The sequence below is a fragment of the Rhododendron vialii genome, chromosome 11a, assembly GCF_030253575.1.
Source record: "Rhododendron vialii isolate Sample 1 chromosome 11a, ASM3025357v1".
Taxonomy (NCBI): domain Eukaryota; kingdom Viridiplantae; phylum Streptophyta; class Magnoliopsida; order Ericales; family Ericaceae; genus Rhododendron; species Rhododendron vialii.
The window spans coordinates 28,776,670-28,799,268 of NC_080567.1; the positions used below are offsets into that span (position 1 = coordinate 28,776,670).

A 22,599-nucleotide genomic window follows, 5' to 3' on the forward strand; every position below is an offset into this window, starting at 1 on the left:
ATAAAATGAGAAATCCCTCACCGAAACGTAACTCACTGAATATACAGATATATATATATATATATATATATATATATATATATCTCACCCATATTATTCTTTAGATTTTGATTTTTACACTCCATTTTTTAACTTTTTACTGATAGTGCTCCATTTTATTTATAAAGTTACACACGTATGGTGCTAGAAAATCAATTTAAATGAAAACTGCTCGGATGAAGCCCTTCCCGGTCATTTTTTTTGCTGATTTCTCACTGGGACCCTTAAAATCACGTTCTGATCACTTTGAGTGGCTCGGATCATCGAAATTCAATCGGGAAGGGGAGTCCCGTATTTTAATAAAATGAGGAATCCCTCACCGAAACGTAACTCACTGAATATACATATATATATATATATATATATATATATATGTATATCACCCATATTATTCTTTAGATTTTGATTTTTACACTCCATTTTTTAACTTTTTACTGATAGTGCTCCATTTTATTTATAAAGTTACACACGTATGGTGCTAGAAAATCAATTTAAATGAAAACTGCTCGGATGAAGCCCTTCCCGGTCATTTTTTTTGCTGATTTCTCACTGGGACCCTTAAAATCACGTTCTGATCACTTTGAGTGGCTCGGATCATTGAAATTCAATCGGGAAGGGGAGTCCCGTATTTTAATAAAATGAGAAATCCCTCACCGAAACGTAACTCACTGAATATACATACATATATATATATATATATATATATATATATCTCACCCATATTATTCTTTAGATTTTGATTTTTACACTCCATTTTTAAACTTTTTACTGATAGTGCTCCATTTTATTTATAAAGTTACACACGTATGGTGCTAGAAAATCAATTTCCTATTCTTTTCGAGATGAGTAAGTCTACAGTTACCGATCGGGAAATTTCGATCGGAATTCCGACGCCCCGTCGGGCATGTTCCGGCCACCGGACAGCCGATCCAATCCGTCCAATAATTCTAGAAAAAAAAACCGAGTGGGCTCTCGCGAGAATAAACGGCATCCGACTTGTGTAAGTAGCCGATCCAAGCACTCCATTTTTGTGTTTGGATCGGCCAAAAAAGGAGTGCTTGGATCGGCTAGCTACACACGTTGGATGCCATTTATTCTCGCGAGAGCCCACTCGGTTTTTTTTAAAGAATTATTGGACGGATCGGATTAGCCATCCGGTGGCCGGAGAGTGCCCGGCAAGGCGTCAGGATTCCGATCGGTAACTGTAGACTTTCTGTTTCGAGGTTGATGATATTATCGACCAAAGTCAACAAATGAATACGTCAGATTAGTGTACATACGCAGGTAAACGTAAGACGAAGCTAGAGAGAGAGAGAGAGAGAGAGAGAGAGAGAAACAAATGGGCTGTTCAAATTGGGAAGCCCCTGAAATTTCCAATACACAAACGGATTTCAGGTATGGAAATACACCTAAATTTGTATCGCGTACACACACATTGTATGTGCTAGAAGATCTCTAACGGTTTGAGTTATCTTAGGGAAAGTAATTTTTTTTCCCGCTTGCTACAGTAGTATTTTGTCAAAATTTAGCGACCGTTTCAGGACACATTCTTAAAAAATAAGTACTTATTTCACATTTTTAAATTAAAAAATAAAGTAAATGAAAAATATTTTTTAATTTTTTTTGCACATTATTAAAGATCTCAATGAAATCAATCAAACAAGATCTATAGTGATAGGAAAATTATTTGCGGAAGTACATGATTTTTAAGCTTGAAATTACCTTCTTAAAAAATAATAAGTACTTATTTGTTGTTCTGGAACGGGGCCTTACTCTAATAATGTCCGAGTCATTTTTTTACCTTAATCCACGACGGTCTCAACAGATCATTTGAATCATTTCATAGGATTTGAACAAAAAGATAGTCAAAATTTAGCGAAGTTACTCTAATAATGTCAATCAATTTTTTTACCTTAATCCACGATGGTCTCACCGGATCATTTGAATCATTTCAAAGGATTTGAACAAAAAGATAGTCAAAATTTAGCAAAGTTAATCTAATAATGTCAGAGTCATTTTTTTACCTTAATCCACGACGGTCTCATCGGATCATTTGAATCATTTCATAGGATTTGAACAAAAAGATAGTACTAACACAAATGCTAATGTGGGGAAGTCATTATTTGGCTTTAGAAATATGGAGCTTATCTTTTGAGTACCAAATGAGTTGCTCTAAGCACACAACTTGAATATGAATATTGATATGTTGACATACGTAGAGCCTCCTCCACCTACCAAGTACCTGCTCAAGTTACATTTTTTTTTAATAACTTGGGTGCACACTCCACTCATCTCTGGACCAATCCCGGCGTCCGCTAGAACCGTTGATAGAAGGTGCTGACGTTACATATAAAACCTCTAATCCAAAGGTCTTAAGCTTGTTTTCAGTAATATAATGCCCTACATATTTGAATGAACCCTTCTTTAAAAAGGAATTGAAATGGAAATAATTCCATAGATCCAAGTGCTGATGAAATGATCTAATGACTTCTCTAATAAGATGTCAACTGTCCTAAGGATCATCCCTTTGAATGTTTCTTCTTCTTCTTCTTCATGTTCATGAAGACTCACTAAAGCAAAGCCTCCACCAGTCCAAGTATTGTGGGATATTTTCACATCTTTGACTTTGGAGCCAGAAAATATCTAATTAACCAATTAGGGTTTTGTTTTAGCGTGCTCTCCTTTGTTTTTTGTTACAGAAATTTGGGGTGATGGTGTGTAGTGGTGGTACTTTAATCAAAATCTGACGTAATAAACACCACTTTTGTTTTATAATTTTCGAACAATCCCAAATTGACAGCTTAGTGTGAGCTTATCTCCCATTGGTTTCGGGTGTTAGCAGTATTTTTTGGAAAATTTTAGGACTAGTTGCATTATTTTATTGCGGCTATGTAATATATAGAAAACACTCAATGAGAGTACATGGTAATTGGTATAATGGGAAGACTTTCTTCTGCTCAAGAGTTCTATAATTAGGAACAAGAGGAAATGAATGAAACAATTTGCTGGTTTTGAAGTTATTTTGTTTCTCTCTTGAATAATGGGTTTAAGAATTGAAATTTGTCTGCTGTTTATTTCCACCCAATTTCTCGTTGCAACAGCGCAAACGAATACTCAGTACTGTAAGTTCAAATCTTTTGTTTCATACTAGTTCATTGACACCACTAAGTTATTTTAAAGTTTAATGATCACCAATAGATTACACTAGTGAAAAGAAAAGAGGAAGAAGAGGTTTAGTTTCCCACAAAATGCGTCCTTTGAAAACATCCAAAATTTTGTTCATCGAGATTAAGAATAAGATAGACTAATCTAGAGCTCTTTCGGTTGCTTTCTCTTGCACTTATTCAATGAGAACAAGGTTACCGATGAACATGTCGAGATTAAGTTTAATTAGTAGATATCTTTAAATTTAAGCAATTAAATGGTTGGACCTTTGTAAAGTACTTAGTTTGGAGAAGTTAACTTCTATCTGTTGTTATTTTATTTTCCTGGGAATAATTTCTCTAAGGCTGCGGATCAAACCTATGGAATACATAATAGTTTTACTCTCCTACCTATTTTTAAATGCTCGCTAAAGCTAGAAGTCTTAGATCTGCTACCATTCATGTATGTTCTTTCTTATTCACGAATGGAAGAATAATCACCAAAGCAGTACCTTGAACTAGAAACAAAGGTGTCTGCTAGTAAAATGAAATCCACGGAGAGGGCGACCTCGAAGAAGGATGTTACTTTTATTCTTGTCTTCCTGGCCATCATTGGGTTCTCATGTGCAATGAATTTGTTTCTTAAATTCTGATAAGAAAGTAGGTTAGCAGTAATTCTAGTTCCGATACCTAGTTATCACCTCTCCCGTAATGTCTTAACGCTTCCATCTACGTACAGGGAATGGCAACTGGCAAGGAAAGTTTAATTTTGAGATTTGAGTGTGGTATATGAAAGAATGAAAACTTTTTTCTTAACGGGGACACTTATTGGACTAATGATCTTATGAACCAGTTGCTGCTTTGGAGGCTCTCAAAGATGCCTGGACGAACATACCACCGAATTGGGGTGGGCCTGACCCATGCGGCAGCAGTTGGGTTGGAATTCAGTGCAACAATTCACGCATCACATCCATGTAAGTCCCAATTGTATTTTCCCATCTACTTGTGGAAAGTTGCTTATTCATTTTCCAATAACTGAAGTTAACTGTCACTTCCAATTTTTAGAATATTACCGAGCATGGGTTTGTTTGGTCAGCTGACCGGAGACATTGCACAGTTGTCAGCATTACAGATCGTGTATGTCTTCTTCTATTTTCTATGTTCCTCTTCTCCCATAGTCAGATCCAGTTCCTACTGATTTTATGAAGCGTTGTTAAGTCACACTGGACATATGTGCTTTCTTGGCTTTTGGTTTGTACTTCCTCATGTCCGAAGTAAGGTCTGACTGTCAGCTTCCGCGCAACAGGGATCTCTCATACAACAGTGGTTTGACAGGATCTCTTCCTCCATCAATTGGAAATTTGACGAAGTTAACAACCCTGTAAGAAATTTAGGATTGTTGTTAAAGGTTATTGGCTTATAAATAAATGTAATAACCTTTACGAACATATTGCTTGTACTTGCATTTCAGAGCCCTGGAAGGTTGCGGCTTCTATGGTCCCATCCCTGGCACAATAGGATACCTGCAGCAGCTGCGCTTTCTGTAAGAATCTGGACTTCTGTATTTTTGGTCTCATGCATTTACAAGCAGCTCCATCCCCTGAAGTAATTGATATGGTCAGCAGAATGGAAAGGGCATTGACTCCAAGCTTCTACAAACTCTTGACATAATAAATGGCCACTCTCTTGAAAGAAACATCTTAAATTCACTGACCAATCACTAAGTTAGATCATCTGATGTTCACCAAAAAGCTAGATCGTCTAATGCATACCTATGGATTAGTTTGGCTTTCCATGCACCCTAAACTTTTGAACTTTAACAAACAATTGGTATCCCACACGGCCACACGATGTGCCCTCTCCATTGTGAACCTATTTCCAGAAACAAGCCTTCGGGATGCTTCTATAATTCTTGCACCAGATGCTACATTTTGGAAATCTAAGCCATCTGAACTACTGAATGTCTGGATTCCAGAAATTTTCAGCTGAACGCCGCATGCACTATATGTTTGACTAACTTTTAATTGTTTAATTACCAGTTCCTTATATTGCTGTCACTCAATGCTTTTGATTTTCTTCCCCCCAACTGCAGGTATCTTAGTTCCAACAGCTTCACTGGGAGTATACCTTCTTCAATTGGTAACCTATCAAATCTTTTTTGGCTGGATCTGTCTGTTAATAACCTATCTGGGACTATCCCCGTCTCTAGTGGGACCACACCTGGTTTGGATATGCTGGTTAATACGAAGCATTTGTAGGTCCAAAGTTTTTGTGAGTGTGTTGTTATATTCAAAGTTCACCTTTCCCATATTTTATGCCTAATTGCATATGACATTTTTTCAGTCATTTTGGAAACAATCAGCTCTCTGGTGCAATCCCAGCTCGTCTTTTTAATTCAAGCATGACGCTAATACATGTGTAAGTTCCATTGAGCCACCTATTCACTTTTAGTGTTCCCCATTATGTACTTGAATGGCAATACTAGATTAAATATTATGACATGGTTATGCATATACACAGTTTGCTTACTTGTACAGCGATAATTTTTTTTAGGTAAATTGGTTTCTTATTAAAGAGGACCACCAAGAACAACAGGCCAAGGGAATAACCTAGAGAACATGTACAAGGAGAGAATGAAAAACAAAAACTCTACAGGAAACTATGAGCAACACTAAAACAACACACAACCACTCAAACAAACTACTGAAGAAGGCAGCTATTAGGCAAATTCCAAACTGTACAATGCCTTCTGTTTTCCACCGAGCAAGGCTACGTCTTCCAACCAATAAGGCATGCTCTGATATCCCTCTCAATACACAAAATAACAGTCTCTTCAGAACCTATCTTTCGTTCAAAGGCCCTGCCATTACTTTCTCTCCAGAGGTGATACACTAAGGCTGAAAAAACAAGCCTAAGCACGGTACTTCAGTTAGACTTACCCCTTCCCTGAATAGCCATCTAATCCAGAGCCTCCACCAACACCAACATTTCTGTAAAAGGGAACCCCAAACTTTGGCAGAAAATTGGCATTCAATGAATAAGTGACTGTGAGATTCATGGCCCATAGACCACAGGGCACAAGCATCATTAGAGACAATCCCCCAAGTTACCAATCTGTCTTTGGTGGACAATCTGCCATGGCAAACCATCCAGAGGATAATGGATCACCTGGGAATATGATGAGGAAACCGCAAGAGTTGAGCCCAAGCAACTCTGGCCTTGTTAATCTGATTGCTTCCTAGGCGGACTTAGAGGTATATGCACCATTTGTGGATGGAGTCCATACCCACTCTATCCTCCTCATGTTCATGAGGAACAAGGTCTTGAGTAGAAAAGAGGAAAACAAGTGTCATATAGGTTAAAAAACGGAGAAAATGTACATGTGAATGTGGTTTTGTGTATATGGTACATTGTCCCTCTGAGTTTTCTTCGAGCTGTTGAGAGCTTGTTTTGAGGGAGCACATCCCTTTACAGCATCCCAAACTAGATCTCATAGTCTGGGTATTTCTTTCCCCTAATATGTGTCTATCAACAGCTTGTGTGAGGGAGAGAGATTATATGCGGCTGGTTTACTGGTCTAGATTTTGATTCTGATGAGAAATATTGAGCTTAGGTTCTAGATCTGCCAATTCTCACATATAATATTCTCAATGAAGGAAGCATGGTAATGTGCACATAAATAAATTGAATTGGGTCTCTAGGCCTGCCCTCTATGATGCCGTTCGGCTTTGATTTGGGGACATGGTTCTGCAGCAAAACAGGTATAGGGGGGCCCCTGTTTCAGTGGTATTTTGAGAGCAGCCACTTTGTGCATATTGCCAAAGGTTAGGTTTGTCTCCAATCCTCCCCCGCCCATACCCCCAATGATTGGGGACTACATGGGTTATGTTGTTGTTGTGTTGTTGAATATTCTCAACCTGCATTATTAAATTCTGGCTTCTTCATATGATTTTGATTAAACAGGCTTTTTGAAAGCAACCAGCTTAATGGCACCATCCCTTCAACGCTAGCACTAGTCCTGAGTCTGGAGGTGGTGTGAGTATCTAAACCACATGAATGCAATCATGATCAGTACATCATAGCTATGAATTTCGATTGGATTTTGGATTGATATTTTGTGTTGGCAACAGGCGTCTCGATAGAAACTCGTTAACTGGATCTGTCCCATCAAATTTCAGCAACCTCGTATATGTCAATGTGCTGTAAGCAACAAAAAAAATCTTTGCCAATTCAGGCTTGATTGCAGGAATTCAGCTTATTCTGCATTATGTTTTCACTTTTCTATGAGAGGCTTCTAAATTTGCACTTTCAGGTACTTGTCAAACAATCAACTGACGGGCCCCTTACCCAATCTTTCAAGCATGAATGATCTCTACAATGTGTAAGTAACAATTATCTTGCAAAATCTGTTTGGGGACATGAATCAATCTTGTTAATTACTTGCTTTTTCCTTCTAAGACTACTGCATTTTTCTCCATATGGTCCTTGATGAAAATGTTACTTGCAGGGATTTGAGCAACAACACATTTGATACATCACTTTTTCCTTCATGGTTTTCAAACTTACTGTCTTTGACAACAATGTAAGTTTCTCTCAATCTGTCTCAATACACATAGTTGCACTCCAAGGAAACATATTAATTTTATGCAAGTTACATGAGTCTATTAGGGTATGCTACCGGGGTCCTTTTCCACCATCAGGGTTTATCCTGCGCATTGTGTAGATTGACTTTGCCTGTTAACCATAAATATTTCATTATCCTGCTGGTTTTTCTTGGTCATTTGTTGTGGATAACTAAGCCTGTAACCTGTCACTTGTATTGTTTGTTGGGTAAATGAGTTTGTCTCAATAGGGATCTCATAAAATCTATCAATCATTATCATATCCATCAAGCTCATCAAAGCACAGGAAAATACTTATAATAGGCCTACTCTATACATAATGCATAGCAAGCCTCATGATTGGGTGTAGCTTATCTTTCATATGTGCCGCATTGAGACTACGAAGAACCTTTCCCTTTCTGTCTTACTCCAATGTGGATGAATGGATTTTCTAGGATTTTGTGAGAGGAGCTTGAGACAGGAAATAAAATTGTTTTCTTCGATGTTTTCAGTTATCTGAGCACGTCTAGGAAAAATAGATGTGGACTTCAACGAGCTCTTAGTAAGATTTTTAGGTGATGCTAACTATCAAACCAAATATAGTATTGCTTTTCCTGTTAAGACGTAGCTCCCATCCAGAGAAGGGATGATCTAAATTTATGTCTTTAACCTTCCCCTTACCTTTACGCCCAGAGCAAGCCATGTCAAGTAAAAAAAACCCTAATCTGGCAGAGTTCAGTGTCTATGCATGGTGGGAGCGGAGGGTGAAGATCATCTGTGTGCTCATAACTAAAAGGAGAAAGTTCCCAAAACAAAAAACTTTTTTGATCAAAAAGTTTCAAATTATACGCTACACATGTTTGGTGGCAGTGTGATGGAGAACACAAGACTTAATGGTTCACTTCCGGGTGCAATCTTCAACCTTCCTCAGTTACAGGCTGTGTAAGTATCTGACATCCTTAGACTTTAACCAAAATGGACTAGTTCTATAAGAGTAGTGCTATTGGTACCGACGGTACCATAGGGAAAATGTACCGACGGCCACCGGACGGCCGTCTCCGGCCACCGGACGGCCGATCCGAGCCGTCCAAAAATTTTAAAAAATAAAACCGAGTGGGCCTACGCGGGAATCAATGGCATCCGAGGTGTGTAGAGTACTTGATCCGAGCACCCCTTTTTCGTGTATATACACGTATATACAAATATACACGAAAAATGGGTGCTCGGATCAAGTACCCTACACACCTCGGATGCCATTGATTCTCGCGTAGGCCCACTCGCTTTTATTTTTTAAAATTTTTGGACGGCTCGGATCGGCCGTCCGGTGGCCGGAGACGGCCGTCCGGCGGCCGTCGGTACATTTTCCCTATGGTACCCGTCGGTACCAATAGGATTTCTGGTTCTATAAATTCTAGCATGAATTTTATAACCAACAACAATTTTCTTTGGCCTGTGTGACAGTTCATTGAGTAACAACCAGCTTAATGGCATTTTGGATGTTGGCACCAGCTATGGCAACCAACTGAAACTTGTAGATCTGCAGAACAATTCGATATCTGATTTTATTTTTACAGAGAGAGTGGGTGCCTCTGTTGAGTTCATGTAAGTGGGTATCGCTATCGAGTTCATGTAACCAGAAAACTTATTTATTTGATTTTCGGGCATTTTATCTGCTATATTTCAGTGAAGATATGATATTTTTAGTCTTATACAAGTTATACTACCTGGACATTTAGTATCTACTTTTCTTTCCTTCATCCGTTGCATTGTTGTTTCAAAATCAAATCTTCTTTACATTGGGCAGAAAACTCGGTTGGTTGATGGATTTGAGACCTTGTTGTTATGGAGTATTTTTGAAAAAAATAACTCATTTATATGAAAACACCAAATAGATGTCTCAGAATTCTCGAAAACCCTTTTCACTAAATAATTATACGACTAAACACGAAGGGCATTTGTTATTCAAAAGCAGCTTTCTAGAAGGTGTTCTGAAGAACTCTCTGAAACCAAAATCGAACAGGGATGTGTTTAGATTCCTTTTTGGAAGTTTTTTTTGAAATGGCAAAAAATAAGCTTCATTAACTCAAAGCACAAAGTACAGAGCTAATAGGATCAAGGATACACCGGCCAGACCATCCATGACCCTCCTTTTTGGAAGTTATACGTTGCCTGTACAGAATTCTACGAACTTGTCTTTGCTTTATCAATTATCAATTACTACCTCATTGGTAAACATCTATTTTTTCCTTCAGACTTGTAGGAAATCCAGCTTGCTCGGGAACAGGAGGGACAAACACATACTGTGCCATTCCACCGTCCAACTCATCATATTCCTTCCGCTCATACTCCTTCCCATCTAAAAAATGTATCCCTCCTAAATGCAGTTCAAATGAAGTTTCTAGCCCCAACTGTAGATGTGCATATCCATACACAGGCACCCTATTCTTCAAAGCTCCTTCCTTCTCAGACCTCGGAAACTCAACTATCTATACAGCTCTTGGGAGTTCTCTGCTGGGTTGTTTCCAGTCCAATCAACTTCCTGTGGATTCACTTTATCTTAGTAATCCGACCGAAAATACAGATAACTACCTTTTGATAAGCCTAGAATTGTTTCCATATGGCCAAGATCGTTTTAATCGAACAGGAATTTCTGGAATTGCATTTGTCTTGAGCAACCAAACTTTCAATCCTCCCAGCACTTATGGACCCTTTTCTTTCAAAGCCGATCCTTATAACTACTTTGCAGGTATGAAGTTTTTTTGTTAGTGCAAAAGAAATGGGAGAGAACTATTTTGTCTCATTCTAATATCTTTCTTATCTGGAAGGAAACAATTTGTCAAATCGAGGGGTGATTACTGGAGTGGCAGTTGGTGGTTCTGTTGTTCTGCTATTGGCTCTCCTTGCAGGATTTTATGCTTTCCGTCAAAAGAGACGAGCTGAAAGGGCTGATAGAGTGAACAATCCTTTTGGTAAAATCAGGAGCACGTCTCAACAATTTATTTGCGCAACAAGCGAATGTTTTTCCTGGGCTTAATTTACTGCTTTATGTTGCATCATTGCAGCTTCTTGGAACCCGAATACAACCAGCGGTGGTGTTCCTCTGTTACAAGAAGCTAGGTGTTTCTCATATGACGAGCTTAAGAAATACACCAACAATTTTGCAGAAGCCAACAGAATTGGATCCGGTGGATACGGGAAGGTTAACTTCTTCATTTCTATTTGCTGGAGTAAAGTTTATTCATTTACCTTTTGTTGTCCTTGTAATGACATAGATACTTTCATAAACTGCAAGTCGTTGTAGGATTTACCATATCCACCTCCATCTTCAATGGAAGTACAACTTCACCCACTGTAAATTAAGCAGCGAAGACAATTTGTCGTGGATGCAATGGTGTCATATTTACTTTGTATCGTATAGAACAGAGACAATTCTCTGAATTCTTGAAGGATTATAGTCACATGCACTTTCTTTTTGAACTTACCCCCCCAAAAAAATATCTGCACCCTTTTCCCCCGTATTTATTGAAAAGTAGAGTTATTTATGAAACACTGATAAATCATGTAAATACTAAACTGTACTTGTACTTGCGAGCTCATTCTGAATATGTGACAACCATTTTTTTTTTTGGTTTCCCGATTTGTTTTTGTTTTAATTCTTTAATTCTGATAGTTTGTCCCTTTACGAATTTCTCCACGTCTTAAGTACGTAAATAAGTATTTCTTCCGTGCTGCTTTGCTTGTCTTTCATGTTCTCAACTTACTAATATTCTGTATGTAGGTGTATAGAGGAACTCTTAGTAATGGGCAACTGGTTGCAATCAAAAGGGCTAAACAAGGATCTCTGCAGGGGGGTTTGGAATTCAAGATGGAGATTGAGCTTCTATCCAGGATACACCATAAGAATGTTGTTGGCCTTATGGGTTTCTGTTTCGAGCGAGCCGAACAAATGTTGGTGTACGAGTACATTGCAAATGGTACACTCCATGAGAGTCTTTCAGGTACTCGGCATACTTTCGTAATCTTCTCCACCAACATGGACAGAGGCACACACAACTGTTGGCGGCCGGGGGCCACGGCTCCCCCAAGCTTCTACAAATTCTTAGTTGCCCACAGGGTTTTTGATACCTTCAAAGAAAATTACTACTCCCTCCGTCCCTTTTTAAGTGTCCTGCTTCGTAACTCCAACTTATTAAAAAGACATCATTACAACTTTCACATCAATTGTTTCTTCCACTTTCCCTACTTACCCATCATCATTACACTTTTACTCACTAAGTTTTCAAAATAAAATATACTTTTAGGGATAAAATAGACAATCCACCAACTTTTACCCCTCTAACTTTACAAAATAGACACTTATTAAGAGACAGCCCAAAATGGAATACTGGACACAAAAAAATGGACGGAGGGAGTAGATTTTTGGCCCCTTCAACTTCTTAATAGTTTGACTTTAGCGGCTTAGCCCCTCCAAAGTATGAATAGTTTTACCTTTCGGCCCTGCTAAATCTAAAAAACTTTGCCTCGTGGGGACCTTTTTTGTTCAATGCCTTGGTCTGCTACTCAACATGGATACTGATGCTAGTCACATTTCAGTTGGTACTTCATAACTGAAGATAGTTCATAGTAATGTTGTTCTTCATTGATCAAGTATCCATGTTTTCCATCAGTATTTGTACAAGTGAACACTTTGGTTGAGTTGATTGTATATGAAATATGAAGAAGTAATATACTAAATCAGAAGAGAGTAGAATATGTTATTCACAAACATTTAAAAATGAAAGGCCAGGAAAAAAAAAAAATCTGGAGTCTCATCTATGTTAAACCTCCAAACTTGGATTCTTCATGTATGTATGTATGTGGGTTTGTGTATGTGTGTACACACACACACACACTACCCTTCCTGTGAAGACTCCTTACATAAGCTATGTAAGGACTTCTAATAAGGGTCGTACGTTGGATCGTGTTTTCAATGGTCCAGATCTACGGATGGTTTTTAACCATTTATGACCACGATCCAACTGCTGATAACAGAAGTCCTTACATAGCTTATGTAAGGGAGTCCTTATAGGAAGTGGACTGTGTGGGTGTGTGTGTATATATATCCCCTCACCAGACATAAGGGAAAGTCTAATTGAAAAAGCTGAAAGGGACCTCCTAGTGTCCATAAGCTGCACTATCAGACTGTGTCCTTTGACAACATGTGCATCCAATTAGCCAACAACTAAATACGTGTTAGTTTTGCAGGGAAGACAGGAATTAATTTGGATTGGATGAGGCGGCTTCGAATAGCCCTTGGAGTAGCAAGAGGCTTGCAATATCTCCATGAGCTTGCCAACCCTCCAATCATACATAGGGACATCAAATCAAGCAATATCTTACTGGATGAACGCTTGAATGCAAAAGTCTCTGATTTTGGTCTCTCCAAGCCAATGGGTGATGCAGAAAAGAGCCATATTAGCACTCAAGTCAAGGGGACAATGGTCAGTAAATTTTCCTTTCATTGTTGAAAAAGAAACACGTTATTTATGTTTGCCAATTGCACCCATGTATGTAGTTATATGTTTATACCCCAACCAATTTATGGAGTAAAGATGACTACCAGTTTGAGATGATTTCTTGGCTTAGGATTACAAACTAAAACTGGTATTCCTTTATTCGTTGCAGGGCTACATGGATCCAGAGTATTACATGACCCAACAGTTGACTGAGAAGAGCGACGTATATAGCTTTGGAGTGGTATTGCTAGAGCTTGTAACCGCAAGACAGCCGATTGAGAAAGGCAAATACATTGTAAGAGAGGTGAGGCAGAGAATGATAAGGGATCAAGTCCTATACAGTCTCGACGAGATTCTTGACCCTGTCATTTTGGCCCCCCCGCCGAAGGGTTTGGAGCAGTTTGTGGATCTTGCAATGAGGTTTGTCGAAGAAGAGGGAGCTCGGAGACCTGGAATGGGTGCTGTGGTGAAAGAGATTGAAAACGTTATGCTAATTGCTGGTCTGAACCCAAATGATGATTCTTCATCCACGTCTGCTACTCATGAAGGGGATGGTAAGGGGTACAACCATCCGTACACTGATGACAGCCTCTTTGTCTATAGTGGGACCTTTCCACTTGCATCAAATTAGAGCTCGTGAGGTTTTTTGTTTTCGCTTCGATATCTGTGTATTGCATGTGTCCTGGTTCCAACCTTGTGATGTTTCTAAGCATAACGTGGAGTACCTAACCATGAATTGGCCAGAATACTTGGCTCTTTTTCATGTTTATTGAGAGTTTGAACTTCTGTAACTGAGACAAAATCAAAATACTCATGCAGAATATAGACCTTAGACTATTTGTGATTTTTATGTAAATTAAGCTACTGCTACCTATTATACTTAAATGTCCCCTTATATTCCATAGTAAAATAGAATAGGGTAGTGATTTTGCCACACCCTTTTTTGATAATGCCACACCCTGCAAGTGTATTTTTTGGTGCAAAAATACATTTGCAGGGTGTGGTATTATCAAAAAAAGGTGTGGCAAAGTCATTTCCCATAGAATATTGTGCTTAATGGTTTTTTGATTACGACGAAAATGCATGTTATCCTACTTATTCAGCAGAGGCTCAGATTCTGCTTGTGTCGAAGGATGCTGGTTCCTTTGGTAAGACGAGTGATAGAGAATGATTGCAGTTGTTATAGTTCTACATACTTGTCCCTCTAGGGCCTCTACTAATTTCCGTCTCTACAAAAAGGTAAAGGCATATCCAATGCTCCCGCTTATGGTAAGGTCTAGGGGAGAGGGATTCTTTTTCTGTGGGAAGGAAAAAACAAATTGAAGAACAAATATTTTTTTTTAATTTGATCTAAAGTGATTATGGTTCATGTGATATTCTGGGAACTTTTACTTAACCATTTCGTGTGTGTGTGTGTGTATGTGTGTATGTGTGTGTGTGTGTATATATATATATATATCACAAATTATCAAGTGAGGGATCCCTCACTTTGTTAAAATGCGGGACTTTCATTTTCCGATCAAATTTTGAAAATCCGAACCGTTCAATGTGTGCAGAACGTGATTTTAAAGGTCCCCGCGAGAAATCAACAAAAAAAATGACCGGGAAGGGCTTCATCCGAGCAGTTTTTTTGAACCGTTCAATGAAAACTGCTCGGATGAAGCCCTTTCCGGTCATTTTTTTTGCTGATTTCTTGCGGGGACCCTTAAAATCACGTTCTGATCACTTTGAGCGGCTCGGATCATCGAAATTCAATCGGAAAGGGGAGTCCCGCATTTTAAAAAAATGCGGGATCCCTCACCGGAACCCGACTGATATATATATATATATATTGGACTTGGTACAAATAGCAAATTTGTTAAAGTCTGACTTTGGAGTGTAGTTTAGCAAAATTGTGAACTTGAGTTTTTATGGTTCGTTTAAGATGTTACCCTCTTGGCTTAGGATGAAATGTAATGAACTGATAACATTCTGATCCAGGGGTACGTGGATCCAAAATATTATATGACCCAACAACTAACCTAGAAGAGCGATGGTCATAGCTTTGGCATTTTACTTTTGGAGCTGATAGCCGGAAGAAAGCCAATGGAGCGCGGAAAGAACATTGTGTGGGATAATCCAAGGGACCCATCTGAGCTTCTGTTTGCTTTCGAAAAGTAACAATTGGCTTGGGAACAGCGAGTAGTGCAGTTCTAGGCCTGATGCAGGCGTGCCAGGGCAGGATTGCTGCCCAAATTCGTATCAAGGCCTGGAAGCCTTAATCTGACTTCTAACTGGACGAAAGTGCACGGCCTAAGGGTGGAGACCGTGAGGAGGTTCGTGGTTTGCCTTTGCGGGCTAAGGACTTAAAATTTCCTAATCGTGTGAAAAATGGAAAGAAAGGTAGACCAAGGCCTAAAACAGAAATAAAAGGACTTCATTAACGATTTAATAAAGTCTGATTACAAGGAAATGAAATAAAATCTAGGCTTGGCTAGATTGAACGGGAAACTAAAGATAATTGAAAGATAAATATGCATAAGCCGTGAGCTTGATGGTCGGGGACCGAAAGATAGAAGATAATTAAAACATAAATTTGCATAAGCCGGGGGCTTGATGGTCGGGGACCGAAAGATAAAAATGGTTAAAAGATAATTGAAATGTAATTTGGATAAGCCATGGGCTTTGATGGTCGTGGACCATGGCCAAGGCCTTCAGAACTGTGATTTATAGGAGCTACAGGCCTTGAGCTACTTCAAAATGCTCCAATGCATGGCTGCCACATGGCCTTCTATCAAAGGCTTGAGCTTGAGCAGTTTCGAAATGCTCCAATGAGGGGCTACTCTCTGAACAAAACGTGCCTTTTACTCCAAGAAAAGGGCAAAGGCCTGAAAAATCCTTCTTTTCCGCATATAACTTTGAAAAAGGGCAAAGAAAATTTCAGTTTCTGCAGTATCCAGGCCATTCCGGGCCCACCACAGCTGCAGACCAATACTTCACCAGGCCTTTCTTATCATTTTATTGGACCTTGCATACTTGTGGGCCCTCTAAATCATCTGAGGTTCATCTTTCACGGAAGAAGGATCCAGAAACAAAGGATTAACCAGACCTGGATGAGTTGCTTGTGAGCAGCTTGCTTAGGTCTGCATGAATCATTCACCAATAGCTCCAAGGGCTGCATGTGCGCCACCTTTCTCTAGCCTTGCTTCATGCTGAAGAATGGGGTCCCACCAGTTCAGACCTTGAGCTGCTTGTGAGCAGCTTACCCAGACCTGCCTATCAGGAATATTCTAGGCCTTTGAGCTGCTTGTGAGCAGCTTAAGGCTTGTGAGCTGCTTGTGAGCAGCTTAAGGCCTTTGAGCTGCTTGTGAGCAGCTTAAGGCCTTTGAGCTACTTGTGAGCTGCTTGTGAGCAGCTTAAGGCCCCCTAATTGCTCCTTAAAGGCTTTAACGATGCTCTTAAAGCAGTGGGCCTTTCATCAATTAGGCCTAAACTTGTTGGTAAATCATGGGCCTTTGCCCAATGTAAGCCTTCTGAGCCCAAGCCTGGTGAGAAAACCAAGGCTTCTACCATTTTGGGCCCATTTCTTAGGCCTTTGTTACTTCTAGGAATTTGGGTTAGGCCTGGACGAAATACTAAGGCCTGGTGGACTGATTCAAGCCTTAGGCCTTTGACTGATTTAGGCCTATATGGAAGGCCCATCATTTCTTAAGAACCGGCCCTAATTCGTGGGCAACTGGTCGTAAGGTCTTTCAAGGCTAGGGCCTCGACCCTCGAGGCTACCTTTTAACCCGTAAATCCATTTCCTGATTTTTGGCCAAAAATGGGTGTAAACAGCTTCTTAAGATTCTCGACCACGCAACGGGTTGTGGCACATCATTGGTATGTTTAAAGAAGTTTCTGGACCTGGCAATGAGTTGTGTTGGTGAGATAAGTTGCAACAGGCCTAAAATGGGTGAAGTGGTGAGAGAGATTGAGAACATCATTCAAGAGGCTGGTTCAAACCTCAACTCTCAATTTGTGGTATTCAATCTATCAAGTTTTTAGGAGAAAACAGATGGCTTTGATTCTAGTGTCAGGTTTGTTCCTTTTCGTGTGGAGGGTCATTGTCACGCCCTCGATTTTAAACATAATAATAATAGAATTTCCATAATAAAAATCTCACAAATATCCATACTATAACCCCAAAAGGATTTAACATCCCCATTTTCATAAATTATACTTCAATGTCCAAATGTTTACCAAAGGTACATCATCGGCTCAATGACCCCAAATTCAATAAAAGTATCAAATGGAGTTACAGATACATCTTCCAAAAAGTGATTTACAAAGATGGCTAAGTAACTTCTTCAATGTTAGCTTTCAAAAGAGTGTCCACGCCCAAACACTCCAAGCATGCAACTACTGCCCAAGGTTAGTACCTGAAATATAATGTAAGGTCTGAGCTACACTAGCTCAGTAGAAAGCTCTAATCTAACAATGTATGCATATGAAATGTACGGAAGATCACAAGATGAACAATGACAGCAAAATCTGATGAATGGACAATAATAGCAATCCAATTCCAACCTTTCATTTTTAGAACCAATCGAGAATCCCAACGAATAATCTTTGAAAAACACCTTGTCTCCAAATGTGTCTCGTACATGTGTCATGAGCCGAAGCTCTTACCGGGCCAATTAAAGGACCCCAATGTCCTCTACCAGGCTCGTTACCCATTCGGAATGTCCTGAAGTATTAGATACGAGCATATAGCTCAAACCGGGCCAATTAAAGGACCCCGATGTCCTCTGCCAGGCTCTTTACCCTTTCGGGATGTCCTGAAAAGTTCTCGTCGTGTCCGTAAGTTTCAAAATCCTTTTGTCAACACATGCATGCCTTTTCAATCCAACAACGATTTATAAAATGATTTTCGTGAAATCAAGTTCAAATAAGCATTAAGGTCATGGGAATGGTCAACAAGGTCTTTGATTACAAGTAATCAAGTTAGGGATCATTCGGAAAGTGTTTGAATGGGTTGGAAGTGATTGGAAACCAAAACAGTGAAGTACGAAGCAAAACAGCAAAAGCTGGAGATAAGCAACAGATATCGATACCAAGGGAAATAGTATCGATACCATCTGGTCCAGAATCATTCCAGACGCAAGGGTATCGATTACAAGGGCCAAAAGTATCGATAACAATAGATTTTCTGGATTTTGAAGTTCAAAGGTATCGATACCTATGAAAATGGTATCGATAACAACAGATTTTCTGGGCTTGGTAACTTAAAGGTATCGATAACGATTACAAAAGGTAAAGGTATCGATAACGATTACAAAAGGTATCGATAACATAGCTGTTCGAGCAGATTTTCTGCAGATTTCAATGGGTTTCTCAACAACAACAACCACAACAATATCAACAACGATCAATGGCAAGAATCAAACTACAAGAAATAAGTCATAAACATATATTGAAAGTTAGAACTCCCAACCTCAAGATTGAAGAACGAATTTGAATGGTTTTCCAAGCCCTAACTCCAAACTTTGAAAATGGAAGGATTATGCCTCCACCGAGCTCAATCCGACAAGAAACGAGCTCCAATACGCGTAGGAATGAAAAATTTGAGGTAGTTTTGTATAGCTTCTGGGTGATTTGGTGGAAAAATAGATGAGAGTGAGAGGGAAGGATGGGAGCTGAGAGAGGAGAGGAGGACGGGAGAGTGAGAGAGAAAAGAGAATGGGGAATTTTATTCCCTATGCTTACACACACATATGTTATACACACACTTAGCACAAATCACACACTCACCCTTCAAATGCAACATTTTATCACATTAGCCCCAATTCTCAATAACTCAAATCAATTTCCTCATTTTATTATTCTTATAAAATATTTAAATAGATTTTATAAATTTACGGGTCTTTACAGTCATTGAGTTTCTTTTTGGTTTTATGCTGACTGCAAGTGCCCGATGTGATCAAGCCATGGGCAGAAGGGCTCTTCTTGATTAATAAGATATATTCCACTCATTTTATCCCTTTGCTATGTTTTTATTTGGCTTTAAGAAGTTTTACTCACAAGTTGTACCATGGGAATCTAGATGCAAATGTATCCAGAGCGATCCATTACATGTGAGGTATACGACATGTATCTGAGACCCACAAGCGTCGGGTGGCTCTGATTACATCTGTGCCTAGATCTGTTTTTGAACATGTGTCTCAAGCATTTTCCTTTTCTAACCATAGAGGCTTAATATATGTACCGTTCAATTTATTGAATCCGTTAATGTTGAATCAAGAAAATGTGAATTGTGTTTATATTGTGGCACTTCTTGCGCAAAATTTCATCAATAGTCCAAAAGTTTCGAAGAATGCAATAAGAATCTCATTAGCAGTATACCAAACCGAGCCTTATGTCCCAATTACTTGAGATCGGCTAATCTCATTAGCAGTATACTAATATTTAAATAAACTCGAAGTGCACATCGAAAACATCTCGAACTACTAGAACTTGTGGGAGCTACGATTGAGCGTGAGAATAGAGAGCGAGATGTTCGTACTTGGTCATAGTCAAGATTTTTGGTCCAAGAAAATGTGTCGCCCTGACTAGGTGTGGACACTGGTATTGTCGTGAAGGTGCCATGGCACCCCCAACTTGCTATGAAACACCCATAAATATACTCTACATATACATGGTCAAATAGTAAATATAAGTCAGAAATTTTTGTGATTTGTCCAACGAGGTCAATATTTTTTGGGCGCCGCTATTCGCAGCCCTTTATTTTCTCCCATAGCTCGTTAAAAATTTTCAATTATACTCGACAGTTAATTACCGAAATTGAAATATATTTTCAGCATTCAATTACCGAAATATAATATTTTTTTCAACAGCTATTTACCGAAAATGTATGTTTGGCAGTTGTTTACCAAAAGTTGAACATATTTTCGACATGTAGTTACCGAAATATAATCTTATTTTCAACAGCTATTTACCGAAATGTTATGTATGATTTTCAACAACTATTTACCGAAATATAATAGGCTATGGGAGAAAATAGAGGGCTGCGAATAGCAGCGCCCTATTTTTTGGTCTGGACCCAATTGTTGCAGCTATGTAATATATAAGTGTTGGTAATCCTTGCTTGCTTGCTTGCTTGCTGAAAGGAACGTTGCTCTTGTGTATCTATGCAAGTGACGAAGCCATTCTTGCTTTGAGGGGACCAAAATATCCTTGGCTTTTAACCACGAGGCTGCCTTTGATTATGTGCATTGGTGTAATTCCGTAGGTTCTGCCCCTACTTTCCTAGGTGCTGACCCTACTTGTGCAAGTTTTTTTCCCCAAATTACTTTTATGGGTTTTCCGATTTTCATAGTTTTCCCTTTGTGTCCTGTTTCGGCATTTCGTTCTTGGCTAGCCTGTCCCTTGCAAGGGGGGTCCTGTGGCAAATTCAGGCGGCCTTCTCTCTGTTCTTCTCCCAAACGAATTATCAGATTCAAATCTCTGTCATCTCTGTTTCCTCTCTTCAATACCATTTGACTCTTTCTACTACTGTGAACATCAAAACCATTAATACTCCACAAACGTCCACTTCTGTTCTGTGGCTAAATACCAACCGACTACGCCATATCACGGTAAATCGCGCACACCGCCAATACAAACCAATGAATCATCACCTTAAAATAATATCCAACCAAGAATTACGTCCTTTCTCTATAGATAGAGACCGAAAGAGAACGAAACGGAAGAACAAAATACCAAACTCACCTCAGAGGAAACCACCTTAGAATCCTTCAACTTAGACTTGGACTTGGACTTCTGCGGTTCTCTACTCTTAAAACTACCCACTACTCACGTTTAAGCGTAAATGATAGTAGATAACCACTTAATAAAAGTACTTACTATTATTTACGGTACACCACAAAATACTAAAACTAATTATGGTACACCACAAAATACTAAAACTAATTAGACTTATACTCCCCAAAACTATAATAGTGCCGGCAACAATAATACTGCGCCGAGATAGAAAATATCAATTAGGATCCAAACCAAAAAAATCCATTTTCTTTTACAGGAATATAATTATGAGGAATAAGAAAAGATGGTGTAACATTCCATGCATCCCTTTCATGTGCCCTAATCTTGACAAAGCCCTTCCTAAAATATGGGTTACATCATTTTAAATAACATGTTGAATTATCTACCCAAAACCCATCAGTTATGCGGATTTGACAATTCAAAAGGCTACATTAAGAAACTTATTGAGGAAATAGTAATAAGCACATGAAAATTGAAAATACAACTCTAGTAAGATTCTACTATTTTATTGTGGCCAAAAGTAAACTAGCCGGCCAAACTCTCTAAAATACGTGTCATCAGGAAGTCCCCAGAGAAAGTCCACTTGTTGGTGTCAAAATGGCATTGCCTAAGTCATTTTTTCTTTAGCTTAGTGCAGTACAGAATGCCAAAAAATAGCAATACTATTGCACAAATTTGCAGTCATTTTGGCACAATTTCAAATCTGGATCATGGAATTAAACTCATCTCTTCTTTAGATGATGTGACAAGTTTGGCAATTACCAAACTTGATGCCAAAATTTGACACTAAAACAGCATTTCAAAAATTTGGCATCACATTCGGCTCAAGGGTGGAGAGTGTTTTGCAATTAAATAATGCTAAATTTTGATTTAGCATGATTGGCACAAGGCTGAACTTGCTCTAAAGCATCAAGCGTTTGTAGTGTGAGTGGATGCGCGCGTGTGTGATTGAGAAATAGATGAGGAGAGAAAGAGCATTTCGTGTGTGAGTGCGTGTGGGTGTGTGAGAGATAGAGGGGGAGAAAAGAGCATATAGGATCACTCCAACGTCCCTCTTTCACATCTTTAAGTCAAAACGTTTTATGTGTCAACTTGTAGGCTGTAGCCAATGGATTACACCAAGAGTTGCAACCTAATATAACAGTACAGGCAACATGTGACAGAGGCACAAAAGAGGTTTAATGAAACACAACATTGCCATTAAGGAGGACATTAGAGGTGGGTCCCGTCTCTTTTTTTCTCTAATGCAAAAGGGTAGAGGAGGGGGCGACCAAGCGTAAAGTCCTTCCCTGGCATGACCATAGGGACTCTAGACCAACGGCGAGCCCCCATGAAAGAGAGTTGAAATCTATAGGTGCGTAACGCCCCATCAAAGGCCGAAGAAGGCAATAGGCAGATCATGGGATTCAAACGGAAGGCATTGGCACGCCTCGAACCCGTGAGCACGTGAGAGCCAAACCCAACGCGGGTAACCATTGCCATCTTTGCTACCACCCCGGGTGGTAGGTGGGTCCCTTCCAGAGCTTACTATTTGTTTTG

The 22,599-nt window shown here is 39.2% G+C and overlaps 1 protein-coding gene and 1 non-coding gene across 3 annotated transcripts; both read left to right on the forward strand.

Moving 5' to 3' along the window:
• The first annotated feature begins 3,014 nt into the window (after positions 1 to 3,014).
• Positions 3,015 to 14,163, forward strand: LOC131306325 (leucine-rich repeat receptor protein kinase HPCA1-like). Of its 2 annotated transcripts, XM_058332490.1 has the most exons (20): positions 3,015 to 3,161; positions 4,036 to 4,156; positions 4,248 to 4,319; positions 4,489 to 4,563; positions 4,654 to 4,725; positions 5,275 to 5,436; positions 5,526 to 5,600; positions 7,146 to 7,217; positions 7,313 to 7,384; positions 7,495 to 7,563; positions 7,690 to 7,764; positions 8,296 to 8,358; positions 8,654 to 8,725; positions 9,245 to 9,385; positions 10,036 to 10,529; positions 10,609 to 10,752; positions 10,846 to 10,982; positions 11,562 to 11,781; positions 13,028 to 13,263; positions 13,448 to 14,163. In XM_058332490.1, exons 1-20 carry the CDS (start codon positions 3,080 to 3,082, stop codon positions 13,907 to 13,909), a joined length of 2,916 nt encoding a protein of 971 aa, XP_058188473.1. In that variant the 5' UTR covers positions 3,015 to 3,079; the 3' UTR covers positions 13,910 to 14,163. The 2 variants fall into 2 exon arrangements, with proteins under 2 accessions (XP_058188473.1, XP_058188474.1); XM_058332491.1 differs by lacking the exon at positions 8,296 to 8,358.
• On the forward strand, positions 6,831 to 6,942 carry LOC131309040 (small nucleolar RNA snoR100). The gene has a single exon (XR_009194714.1). It is a non-coding gene; the product is annotated as a small nucleolar RNA snoR100 (small nucleolar RNA).
• Positions 14,164 to 22,599: the final 8,436 nt, after the last annotated feature.

What these genes read in the sequence shown, in the direction of transcription:
- LOC131306325 (XM_058332490.1), top strand. Translation starts at nt 3,080, where the DNA reads ATGGGTTTAAGAATTGAAATTTGTCTGCTGTTTATTTCCACCCAATTT. An exon ending in CTGCAGCAGCTGCGCTTTCT is followed by an intron (nt 4,726 to 5,274) that starts GTAAGAATCTGG and finishes CCCCAACTGCAG; the next exon opens with GTATCTTAGTTCCAACAGCT. An exon ending in TTACTGTCTTTGACAACAAT is followed by an intron (nt 7,765 to 8,295) that starts GTAAGTTTCTCT and finishes CGATGTTTTCAG; the next exon opens with TTATCTGAGCACGTCTAGGA.